The sequence below is a fragment of the Dendrobium catenatum genome, unplaced genomic scaffold, assembly GCF_001605985.2.
Source record: "Dendrobium catenatum unplaced genomic scaffold, ASM160598v2 fragScaff_scaffold_781, whole genome shotgun sequence".
NCBI classification, from domain to species: Eukaryota; Viridiplantae; Streptophyta; class Magnoliopsida; order Asparagales; family Orchidaceae; genus Dendrobium; species Dendrobium catenatum.
The window spans coordinates 24467-37226 of NW_021319243.1; the positions used below are offsets into that span (position 1 = coordinate 24467).

A 12760-nucleotide genomic window follows, 5' to 3' on the forward strand; every position below is an offset into this window, starting at 1 on the left:
GATATTTGTTCTTGTGTTTAAAGATTTTTTTAAAAAATACCAATTCAACCCCCCCTGGTTATCCTCGGGACTAGTTTATAGGGCCTAACATCCCTAAAGAACTTTCAATACTGGTGTGGCATATTAATAGACATGTATACATGACATGATCATTGATAGAAAATATATGATGGAATTGTTGGTATGAATATAATTGATAGACAATCGATATATATTTTATTGTATAACATCTAACATTTCTTTATAGTGTTTTATTAAATTCCTGATGGATTCCTATGCTTCTTGAGATGCTTTTGTTTCATTGATCATATTGCATATCGCTAATTCCATACTGATGACCACTAACTTTATATTGATTGAGTTCAACATGTATATTGATTTTGGAGACCTTGCATTGATTGCAATGATAGATTTTGGTTGCTTGCTGGGTTGTGTGCTCATTATGTGTATTTGATTGATTTTATGTCAAAAAAGGGGTTAGGACAATGTGGAGTGAGACTGTCGGGATCTTCATTTTTTTTTTAAATCATGTATTTTACTTATTCTTTTGTAGTAAGGACCTTGTTGAGATAGATTGATGTTATAAGTGATATCCAGATTATTGTAAATTAGGATTTGATGAATTAATATAGTAAAGATTTTGATGTATATAACTTATAGATTTACTTCCGCTGGACTAATCTATATTGATGTTTTATAGAAACTAAGGTAAATTAAATAAGGAATTAAAGATACAGTTCTTCCAATTTAGGCCTTAGGGTGTTAAAATCATAGTTAAGGAACAATAGTCAGGTGATAGTGGTTTGAGGAGCATAGTTGGGTAACAGTGCTCGGGAGACCATTGAAGAATGATGGTAGTTAAAAAATGGTAGTTGAGTAAGGTTGATCATAATATAATAACTAGGTAATGGTGGCCTATGGATTATAGTTGGGAGATGGTTACTAATAGGCCTTATTTAGGTGATGATGACCAAAGTATTGTAGTTAAACAATAGTGGTTAAGGCATCATATGTGAGTGATGGTACTTGAGGGGTCGTCTTTGGGATGATGGTCGAATGCTTCTAGTTAGTTAATGATGGTATGAAGATTGTAGTCATGCAATAATGGTTGGAGAATTATATACGGGCGGCACTAGTTGGAAGACAATAATTGGGCGATGCTGGTCGAAGGACCGTAGTTGAGCAATGATGATCATAAGATTATAGTTAAGCAATAATGATCAGAGATCAGGTGATAGTGGTTAGGAGACATATTGGGGTGATGATAACCAGGACTCTGGTGGAGGGTGGTGGTTTAATGTTGGTGGTAAGATGATAGTAGTTTGATAGTAGTGGTTAAGTGGCTATGGTTTGACAGAGGTTGTCAAACAATGATGGTGATTAGACATCATGGTACGATAATTGTGGTTGGGCAATGGTAATTTGTTGATGGTTAGGCGAAGCTATGAAGACCCTTTAAGTTCTCTCTACTTTCTCTCCAGTTTCATTCCCTCATGTAAAAAAAGAGCTCTTATTTATAGATTTTGAGAGTAGTTTTTATGTAAATATACCCAAAAATCAAAAATCTCAAACGACCTATATTGATCCCATTGATGATATGTCATTCATTTAGTATTTTAGTGCTTTAATGATGTTAGAATTAAGCGAAATTGGGTTCATTTAGTTTTTCTCACGGAGATATTTAATTTGAATATAAGCATGAAATATTTGAAGATCATTTGGTCATCAATTAATGTTCTAAAATTTTCAATTATACTTTAATGTTTGATTTGACCTCATTTGAAGTTATATTGGATTACTTTTGGTGTCTAAGATATGTTGATTACATATAAATCTCTTAATATTTTATCATTTTACCATACATTTTATAACAAATATTTTTATCAATTTTAAATTTATCTGTAAAATAAAATCAAATAATTTCATAAAATTTAAATGCATCATGCATTAATTTTTCTGATCTTAATAAAAAAATATATCAAAATATATGAAATATCTATCATAATTTTTTTTTATCCGTTGAACCCTTGAATATACCCTCTTTTTTTTTTTTGAAACGTAGAAGATAAAATTTATGCAAATCTCTTTCCTCCCTGAACTTTCATTTCCAAGCCCTCGTGCTTGCCCTACCCCATGATTTCCTTGCCGCTGGAGTCCCACTGTGGAATTTCTAGGGTTGCGTAATCTCTAACCTCTTTCCTCTTTATACCCTTTCCCTTGAGGAAATGGTTTCGTAGTCTCGATTTGACAAGAAAAGTCTGCTTTGTTACAGTTGAAGAGCTTCAGCGTTAGTGCAATCGAGGATGGGAATTTCCGGGGACAACGCAGACTTAAGACCGTTGTTTCCACGGTATGTCGCTCTGGATAAACTTCACCGAGTATGATAATTTTTCCCGCAAGGTTACTTGCACTAGTTGTTTGTGGAAATGCCCCTTCGGCTTGATTTCATTGCATTAACAGTTATTAAATTGAAGATTAAATCTGTTGTTAGGTTCAATAAGATGCTTAAAACTAGGAATTGTTGATTTGGGCTCCGCCTATGTTTTGAGAAAAGTACTACTTTACTGTTTATTTTGAATGGCATTGAAGAAAAAAGGTGTAAGCGGATGCATAGGGCCATTGGAGAGCTCATTTTTTATTGCGCTTAGCTATCAAGAGAAGATAAAGCATATTAATTAAGTTTTCTGCAATCTTGTTCAAAATATTAGGTTTGGTGAAGAAATATGATATGTGAGCGTGTTATAAATTACACTTGAAATATGGGGATATAGATTTTTGATATTCTGCTTACGTTCAATTTTTTCTCATTACTTCGTTCAAAGGGAAAAAGGAAGGATTTTTTTCTTTATTAGTTTTCTCATGGATTGAGAGCTTGATCTATTTCTTCACCTACCAAATTACAAGTGATTTTTAATTTCACCTTTTCCTTGACTTGATTACATGAGGTGCGAAGTTTGTGTTTTGATGCTGCATGGATTTTAAATTTATTCTTTTTGGGATAAGAAAATCCAATTTGACCAAGCACAAATTTGTATGCAAAATGTACCTCTTAAAGTAATTCAGAGGGATTGAACCAATAGCCAATTTTATTTTGTTAGACTAAGTTAGAATCCAAATAAGCCCGAAATAACATAATATCCCCCACATTTTGAAATGCCCGGCTTATCCATTGAAGGGGTTGTACGCACTATCCATCAATCTTGATGCAACACCAATTAAATAATCTCCAAGACGTGAAGAACAGATGATTGCAGATTAAAGATTGAAGAACAGATGATTGCAAAAATGAAGAAGCTTATTGAAACAGGCTTTATTTGAGAAGAAAAATATGCTGATTCGATAGCTAACATTATCCTTGTGAAGAAGAACAGTTAAATTCATATCTGTATTGACTTCCAAGATCTCAATAAGGCATGTCCAAAAGACAATTTTACACTCTTAGAGTCATAATTGCTGGTTGACAACATTCACAATTACACCATGTTCTTCTTCATGGCTGGATTGTCAAATTAAAATCAGATCAAGATGACTCCTGAAGATGAAAATCACACATCATTTCGGAGGCCTATCGATATTTTCTACAATACAGTCATGCTTTTTGGCTTGAAGAATATTGGAGCTACATACTAAAGAGCTATGACGCGCATTTTGGATGACTTGATTCATCAAAATATGAAGTGCTACATTAATTTTCTTGTCATTAAGAAAAGAGATTGCAAAGACACATCGATTATTTTAGAGTTATATTTGAGGGGATTAGAAAATTCGACCTCAAAATAAACTCTCCCAAATGCGCTTTTGAGTTTTCTCAGAGAAGTTTCTTGGATACATTGTACGACATAGAGGAATCGAGATCGATCCCAACAAAATTAAAGCGATATCAAATTATCGCTGTCGAAAAATCTTTGCAAGCTCGGTTCTTTGCAGGAACAACTTGCATTCATTCGGCGATGTATTTCAAATCTGCCAAGCGTATGTCAAACAGTTTCACTCTGCATCTCTTTTCTGTTTGCCTAAGAGGCATCTTGTACTAAAAGCCTTCCAATCTTTCGCAGGCAGTATCAATAATTTTCTACAAAATACTGAATCTTTACCATTGCATTAGGTCCTGTGGTTTTTACCAATTCAGAGGTTTTCACATAAAAAAAAATTTCCTTTATTTTACATGTCTTGAAAGGTTCAAGCTTCAACGAAGAGTGCTATTTTTACCTTTTCATAGAAGCCTCTTTGGCACGCAACATAGTTATCCACAAAATTTAGTCTTCACTTTTGTAGAGAAACTATAGCTGCTGAGTTTAGTTTCTCATTCATGTACTTCAGGCTTCAAAAACAAAAGTAATGTATTTGGCACACGCTTCTATTCATTTTCTGAGGAACTGGCCATCTATATTTCAGACCATTTACCAGAAGCAACAGAGGAATCTGGGACCAAAAATTTAAAGCCATTCATGATTTATAATTTTGTCACAGGCGAACATTGCAACTTCTAGGAAGCAAGACAGCACTGCACCAAGTTCTGAAAGAATCGAAGATGCTGCCACTTATCTCACCTATCCTCCAAAAGTTTCTCATAGCACTACAGCTCCCCTTGTAGATGCACTAAGAACTTGTGCTAAGGAAGATGTTGCTTGTTTCCACTTTCCAGGGCATAACAGAGGGAAAGCTGCCCCTCCATCTCTAGAGAGCATTACTGGCATATCAACTTTTCTACATGATCTTCCCGAGCTTCCGAAGCTCGATGACCTCTTCTCGCCTAAAGGTGTAATTCTCGATGCTCAGAAAAAAGCGGCAGACCTATTTGGGGCATTAGAGACATGGTTCCTTGTTGGAGGCACCACTTGCGGCATCCAAGCCTCGATTATGGCTACATGTGCGCCTGGCGAGACGCTCATTCTTCCACGGAACTCGCACATTTCAGCAACAACCGGTCTAGTTTTGTCTGGTGCTTCTCCAAAGTACATCATGCCAGAGTACAGTTCTGATTGGGATATACCTGGTGGAATAACTCCATCCCAGGTTAAGCAAGCAATAGAAGATCTGGCAGCTGAAAGCAAAACTGCAGCAGCAGTTCTCCTCACTTCACCAACTTACCATGGAATCTGTAGTAATATAAGTGAGATTAAAAGTCTTTGTCACTCATATGGTATTCCAGTAATAGTCGACGAAGCTCACGGCGCTCATTTTCGTTTTCATTGTGATTTCCCAAGCACGGCGCTGCAGCAAGGGGCTGATCTAGCTGTGCAGTCTACCCACAAGGTCCTAACATCTCTAACACAGTCATCAATGCTTCACCTGTCAGGAAATCTTATAGACCGGGATTCGGTCAGCCGGTGTCTTCAAATGCTGCAGAGTTCCAGCCCAAACTACCTACTGCTTGCATCCTTAGATGCTGCCCGAGCTCAACTTAGTGAGAATCCAAATACAATTTTTAACTCAAGCTTGAATTTGGCCATCAAAGCCAAGAAAGAACTAGGAAAGATCTCTGGCATCTCAGTTCTAGATTTATCTTGTTTCTCTTCACCCTTTCCTGCGATCGACTCGCTTCGAATCACGGTTGGAGTGTCTAAGCTTGGCATTTCTGGCTATAGAGCAGATGATATACTGTGTGATGAACTGAAAATCATATCTGAATTGGTAGGTTGCAAGTCTGTAACTTTTGCTGTCAATCTAGGGACAACAAAGGAGCAGATTCAGATTCTTTTATCTGGACTTAGGCATCTTTCATCAGTTTTTTATGGAGCAAAGGGGTTAGAATACAGCAAGAGGACTAGAATTTCTGCGCCATTCACTGATATCATTATTGGATTGTCTCCTAGAGATGCTTTCTTTTCTAAGAAGAGGAAGGTAGTAATGGAAGAGAGCATTGGGAAGATATGTGGAGAGTTGATATCGCCATACCCGCCCGGCATTCCCGTTCTGGTGCCCGGCGAAGTTGTAACCAAAGAAGCCATCTTCTATATCCTTGAAATGAAGAAGATGGGGGCTGCTATCAGCGGGGCAGCTGATCATGAACTGTCTTTGCTAACTATATGTGATTTGTGATGAGTTGAATAATTCTTACAAATCTAATTGTTTTGAGGAATTGCATTTCTACCATTTTTGGGAAAGATTCTATGTGTTGAGCCTTCTCTAAATTGTATATTTGGAGGGATCATTATGATCCAATCAATTTGGGGTAAAATCAATGCCTCTAGTATTCTACAATGGCATGGTGCTTAATAGGACTTAGCTGTGTCAATAAATGATCGGTCCGGAATATTTGACCCGAACTTGACTAAGAAAATCCAGATTCGTGTTAACTTCATTATTTAGGTTTGATTTGGGTTTGAAATCTTAGGCTTCGTTTGGGATGGATTTTTTATTGCTTCATAAAACCGAGTTTTAATAAAAAATTAAAATTTTTTGTACTAAAACTCCTTTTTAGGAAGCAATAAAAAAGCCTTAACCTAATGATGTTTTTGGTTGACCCAAGAAATAAAAATGGGCATAATTTAACTTGATATCATTCTAGTTTGGATTACAAAGGTTATTTTTGTGTTAAATGGGTCGTATTTGAGTTTAACGGGTTATATTTATCTTAAAACATTATATGATTTATGAGTCGAGTTTGACTTAGATGGGTTCAATCGAGTTTGGTTTAATTCAAATATTTGACCTGCATGATGAATGGGTTAGGTTTAGATCAAACAAATTTGAGCTGTGTCAAGTTAGGGTTAGACTAGAACCCTATCCATCAATCCAAATTGATGCTTTTACATGAGAGCAACACTTTGGACTCAATTGATTGCTTGTTGATATAAATTTTAGAAAATTATAATATTTTCAAATTTATTTTGAACATGAAAATAAAATATTTTTTTTTGAATCAAATGATGGAATATAAATTATTTTTACATTTGTAAACAATTTTTTCAAATCTCTAGCACAAAAGAAGCCCTTACTTTCATTTGAAATGCAACATACCATTACTTGTTTTGAGCTTCCAATCAACTCTACTTAGTCTTGTTTTCAAGACCTTAAATTTTGTTCAAAGTAGATGTAACCTAAAAATTTAAAAAAATTTCAAAATTTGATCCAGCAGATAGTGCCATGGCACTGGGCTAACAAGGTCAGCAGTGTCAAGAATTGTTGCCGTGGCGCTGAGCTCTCTGTTTCAAAGCAACTTTGGGGGTGATCTCTATTCTACTTTTGTTTTCAGTGATTTTGATTAGATATATTTTTCTCTCCTGAATTTGGGCAAAAAATAAATATATTCCATTTTAGTAAGTTTTCTCCATGTAACTTTCTATATGTGATAGAGATCGTTATTCTAAACGTTTTCTCTTGTTTATATGATGATTTCACTGATTAGTTTTGTTTGTGTTATTTTATCTGAAATGATTGGAAATGACCAAGCGTAAAAATGATCAAGAGTAAATGTATTAAATATGAATATGAGATACACGATATGCATATGACTATTATTTTCTTAGCATGATATGCATTTTGGCATAATACTTGCTATTGATAAATATAATGTATAGATCCACATGTTATGAAAATTGCATATGATATGTGCATGATGAGTATATGAATGATGTGATATGTGTAAGGGTAGATGAAATGAATAAACTGATATGCTAAAAACGATAGATGGGAGTAAGATTGAGACTAGACTGCTGACTAATAAAATGATTGATGAGTTGAGACAGATGATACCATGGCATTTGATATGATAGATGGACATGTTTATTTTATATCGTATATATTATGCATATGTCATTTTGGGCTTGTATCAATTATAATTATTAAATGAATATAAATGCAATTATATTTTTCACTTATATTGAATCTTGTGAGCTCAGATTGATGCTTAGCAATTTTTCTTAGATTCAGGGGCGTGATAGTAGACCTGTTCTAAGATTCAATAATACTTTAGGAGAATTTGTTTTGACACAAGTATTTAGATTATGGCTTTATTTGTTATAGTTTTCTTGCTACTTTTTATAGCAGGTTTTTAGTTAAAACATTTGTTAAAAGCAACAAAAAATAATGGCTAAAAGTTGTCCCAAAGGAAGCCTATAAATTAATGAATTGAGTTTCAAAAATAAGCTTATTGAATAGAGTGTTAGGGGTGCATTTATTTTTTATGAACCCAAAGTCTTGTGGTTGGGCTATAGCTGTTCAAAAAAGTATGTTAAATTATTATTATAATAATTAACTAATAATTATAAGTTGATGAATAAGATGATATAGAATTATGGTCATTAAGTAATAGTTTTTAAGCTAGAGTATTTTTGTTAGCAAGCTTCTATATAGAATATTATTTTTTTGTTTATTTTGTTTATTAATTCTTAATTAATTAGGCTAATGACTTATGAATTAATCATTTTATATTTCTTTTGTAGATTAATATTGTAATTTCCTTGGAATGTTGAGCATCATAGTGCAAGTGTTAGTTGTAGTTAGATTTGGGATGTGTTTGTGATGGATACATCTTTTTGCAAAGTTAGTTATAAAGTTGTTATGGAGAAAATAACTTTATTGAAAGTTGCTGTAAAATAAAGTTTCTTAGTACAATTTTTTCTTTTGAAAACAACTTAAGCCTCATTTGGGACGACTTTCTTACTACTTCTTAAAACAGTTTTTAACATAAAAATCAAAGAAAGCCGTCCCAAATGAAGCCTTAGTGTCTTTCTGAAGCAACTTTCTCACTGCTTTGTTTTTAAGATTGTTGTTATACGTATATTTGACTATTATTTTTTTGCTATTTTTAGATATTTTTAATTATTGTAGAAAACTATTTTTAAGGACCTAATCCATCTAAATATGATAGTTGAAAGAAGCAATTGCCCAATTTTATCAAGAAAAAAATATTTATTATATTCACATTAATTATTAAAAATTTACTTTCTCTATAATAATTTTACAATTATTTTTATATAAAGATTGAGCTGCCCCAAACATGAACTAGTGGTGAGAAGCAAAAAGCTCTCAACCATAGAAACAAGCCTCTATCAATATTTTGGTATAACTTCTAAATAATTACTACTAATTAATAAATATCAGCCTGATAATCATATAACTTAATTTCCTTATGATTAGTTTATACGTTTACTTAGACCCTTATTTCCTAATTAATTATTATTTATGCTTAATTAAATATCTGTGCTTAACTACTAATTAATAAATATCAGCCTAATTATTTTTGTTATTCTAATTAATATATTAATTAATCATTCTATAACTAAGTACATCAATGATTTACTTTTCTGGTGTTTAAATAATTAATTATTCATATTAAATTCTAATTAATAATTAATCAGTTTAATTTAGTGTCCTTATCATTATTTATTTACTAATTAATTATTTATATTAATATTCAAATGCTAATTACTATTTAAAATATTCTCCAATAAATTTAATTAACTCTCGTAATTTGATATGAGACAATTAATCAAATTTCTTACTTATAAACAACATTCCAATTAATTGCAAATTAACACACAAAAAACCGAGAAATATATACTACAAAAAAACCGAGAAATACAAAATAACATTGACAAGAAATAATGAAATTGCATTTTGCTAATTGTATCATGCATTGAAATCCACATATTTCAAGTTTTTTGCATATGAAAAATAATATATTTTTTTTTCAGATTAGACTGTTCAGCTTAGAGAAAGTGAGAGCGGGTCTCGGGTCGTGGCCGCGGGCTTCGCCTTCGCCGCGAGAGCAGGTGACGGTAGCAGGCTTCATCGCGAGAGTGGGAGCGGGCATTATCACGAGAGCGGGTCGACGAGGTAGCTGGTTTCTCCTTCACCGTGAGAGCGGGTCGCGGCAACGGGCTTGGTCACGAGAGCGGGAGCGGGTCGCGGGCCTCGCAACAACGAGCTTGGTCACGGGAGCGGGAGTGGGTCGCGAACCTCGCGGCAATGGGCTTCGCCGCCAGAGCGGAAACGGGATTTGCCCATTTTGCAGCGAGAGCAGGAGCTCGACGAGCTGCTCGACTCAACTCGTTTCGTGAGACGAGTCGAGCTCGACTCGAGCTCGAGCTCAATATTTGGTAGCCGAGTTTGACTCGAACACCCCCTGACTCAAACTTGACTCGACTCGTTTGCACCCCTAGATGCGAATAGTATTTTTGATGAAAAATGAACATTTTTCAATAAAATTCAAATAAAAATTCCAACTGAATAGTATTACTGCAATAAATTTTGAAAATTAAAAAAAAAAAACGTTGAATAAATGGGGGTACTTACACACATAGCAAACAATTTTTTTTGTATTTACATATATAAGATCTAAATATTAACATTTATTTATATAATATTTTAGTATCTCAATCATATCAAAATATATACATAAAAAATATAAAATTTTATTATATGATTTAAAATTTGAATTTATATAAAGAAATATCAAATTATTAAAATTTTCCAAATCTTACTGTAATATGGCATGTCACAAATGAACCTTTCATTCCAATTAGATCCAATACATTAAACAGACAAGTTTCTATTGCCATAGATTTCAGATTTAGCTCTCTTGCAAACTAAGGTTGGTATAGTGTCAATTCTTATGAACCATTATTAGATCCAATTAGGATCTCTATCTCTCTCTCGATTAATTATTATGTGCAGACTTCGAATGCTGTTCGGAGACTAATCAGAATGCGTCACGTCACCATTTGCTTGGTATTGCGGCTCGGTATTACTCGGTACTGTTCGGTACCGCGGCTTGGTACCGCTGATGTAGCGCATTCTGGTCCGATCTCTGCACAAAATAACTTCTCCTCTCTCTCTCTCTCTTCATAATTTCATACTGATTAAAAAGCTGGAGCCTTAACAAAAGAAACAAAGGAGAAAAGCACAAGATTCCCATATTAAAGCAGGCTATACAAACTCACATGTAACCCTCAATACAACTATGAGGACAGAAAGTAACAGAAACCAAATAAGACAAATACAATTAATCAAACTTCACAACTCTAATCCAAACCTGGTCAGATTAAAGAGGACCACAGCCTTCAGCCTGTGAAGCCATGGCCAGCTCAAATTGCTTCAATGAAAGGGAAGACAAAGGAAAGAACTCTGGTGCTTTCTCCCAGCCCTTCATTCCACCCACATTATTGAAGCCATCCCATCCTATGTGAGCCACATGCTGCACATCTGTTGGGTATCCAATGTCCATCTCTGCTTCATCTTCCTCATCATTATCTTTATAGACTGAGAACAGATTAGATAAGTTCTTGAATCCTTTAGCTAGTTTATGAATCCCTGCAGAAAAAATCGGCCTTGGGAGTTGAAGAAATATTGAAGAAGTACTCTTTGTTCTACCACTTTCCTGGCCTCCTCTTCCTTCGTCTGATTAAATGAAAAAAAAAAAAATAAAAGTTTGGCTATTTGGATCATTTTTAAATTACTCAGGAAAAACCATAATGAAAAAAAATCTCAAACAGGTCTTAAGAGCAGTGTAGAAAGAACTACCTTCAGGAAAAAAGTCTTGCTCGATATGAGTATTCTTTGACTGTTTTTCGATGACCTTAACGCTGGAATGGGAAGCACAGCCAACTGAGAAGGGAAGGATGACAAACCTCTGAACTCTCTCCTTCAGAGCCATGTTATAAACTGAATTAGAACAGCAAGATAGAGAGCTGAGGAAGAAGAAGATCCAGAAAGGTGAAGTGGGTATGATAATGTGAATGAAATAGATAGAGAGAGTGTAAGTTCAAGTGGATTTGTTATAGCTGGTAGTGAGTGTTGCTTTGTTGAGAAGCCTGAATGATTTCAGATGGAAGAAAATTGTAAGAAAGCTTGGTGACAGATGAGAGAAGAATATCATGGAGTGAGTTGGGTTGGTTGGTGCTTGCTTTCTTTGCTGATTTCAAGTCCAATTTGTAGGGCATATTGAGCCCCACTATCTTCTTTTATTGTGCTAATTCAGAACCTTCTTCTGCTATAATCTCTCTCTCCCTCTCTCTCTCTCTCTCTCTCTCTCTCTACATGTATAAATTGATTGTTACCTCACTTAAAGACAAAGCAATCTTGCCTAAGATCCGTGACTAACTTGTCTTGTGCTGTAATGGTGCCCAACAACTGCTAGATTTGGATTTTGAAAATCTATCATGTAGTAAAAATCAAGGGAATTATGACTTTATGGATGGGATTAAGGACCACAAGAGTTGAAAAAAATAATCAGAAGATGGTTAGATAAATTATCTGAGTTATATATAAGTTAAGTGTTAAAAATTAGAAGATATTTAAGCATAAAAAAATAACACAAAGGGTTAATTTGTCTTAACAAATAGTTTAAATATCTTCTAAATTAGACTATCTTTTTTAATGATTTTTATTTTTGTTGTTGTTGTCAAAATATCTTGAATTAGATGGCAAATATTATTATTCTTTATTATTTAGCAATAAAATACAACTAATATTTAAATAATATGTTACAATATTTTAAAAATAAAATTTGCAAGATGATTGAGAAAAGCCTAATTAATCATAATTAATTTATTCTATGATGAATGTAATATAAGAGTTAATAGATATTATCTCAAAACAATTTTAAAATTTTTAAAAGTTAGGATATGTTTGGGACTAGTGTTGTAATATATATATTGTATAGGAGGTCGCAAAGTTGTTGTGGGTAAAATAGCTTTTTAGAAAGCTGCTATAAATATTATAAATATATTCCTTTTTAAAAAATCAAACCCTTATTCTATTAAAATTATCACATATTAGCAATTCTAATCATAAAAAATACCGCCCCATTATA

At 33.8% G+C, this 12760-nt stretch overlaps 2 protein-coding genes across 2 annotated transcripts; one reads left to right on the forward strand and one right to left on the reverse strand.

Annotated features, from left to right (window-relative positions):
- Positions 1–2103: 2103 nt before the first annotated feature.
- Positions 2104–6165, forward strand: LOC110115197 (arginine decarboxylase). Its single transcript, XM_020848370.2, has 3 exons — positions 2104–2175; positions 2273–2350; positions 4471–6165. The coding sequence occupies exons 1-3, from the start codon at positions 2134–2136 to the stop codon at positions 6040–6042; spliced, it is 1692 nt and encodes a 563-aa protein (XP_020704029.1). The 5' UTR covers positions 2104–2133; the 3' UTR covers positions 6043–6165.
- Positions 6166–10444: 4279 nt separating this feature from the next.
- On the reverse strand, positions 10445–11966 carry LOC110115195 (CRIB domain-containing protein RIC4). Its single transcript, XM_028696602.1, has 3 exons — positions 11470–11966; positions 10982–11346; positions 10445–10823 (listed from the first exon to the last, which is right to left on the reverse strand). Exons 1-2 carry the CDS (start codon positions 11600–11602, stop codon positions 10991–10993), a joined length of 489 nt encoding a protein of 162 aa, XP_028552435.1. The 5' UTR covers positions 11603–11966; the 3' UTR covers positions 10445–10823; positions 10982–10990.
- Positions 11967–12760: the final 794 nt, after the last annotated feature.

Excerpts from the sequence above, each read along its gene's own strand:
- LOC110115195 (XM_028696602.1), bottom strand. The coding sequence starts at position 11,602 with ATGGCTCTGAAGGAGAGAGTTCAGAGGTTTGTCATCCTTCCCTTCTCA. Across the intron at positions 11,347-11,469 it reads GCAAGACTTTTTTCCTGAAG|ACGAAGGAAGAGGAGGCCAG; the intron begins GTAGTTCTTTCT and ends TCATTTAATCAG.
- LOC110115197 (XM_020848370.2), top strand. The coding sequence starts at position 2,134 with ATGATTTCCTTGCCGCTGGAGTCCCACTGTGGAATTTCTAGG. Across the intron at positions 2,176-2,272 it reads CCCACTGTGGAATTTCTAGG|TTGAAGAGCTTCAGCGTTAG; the intron begins GTTGCGTAATCT and ends GCTTTGTTACAG. Across the intron at positions 2,351-4,470 it reads TTAAGACCGTTGTTTCCACG|GCGAACATTGCAACTTCTAG; the intron begins GTATGTCGCTCT and ends ATTTTGTCACAG.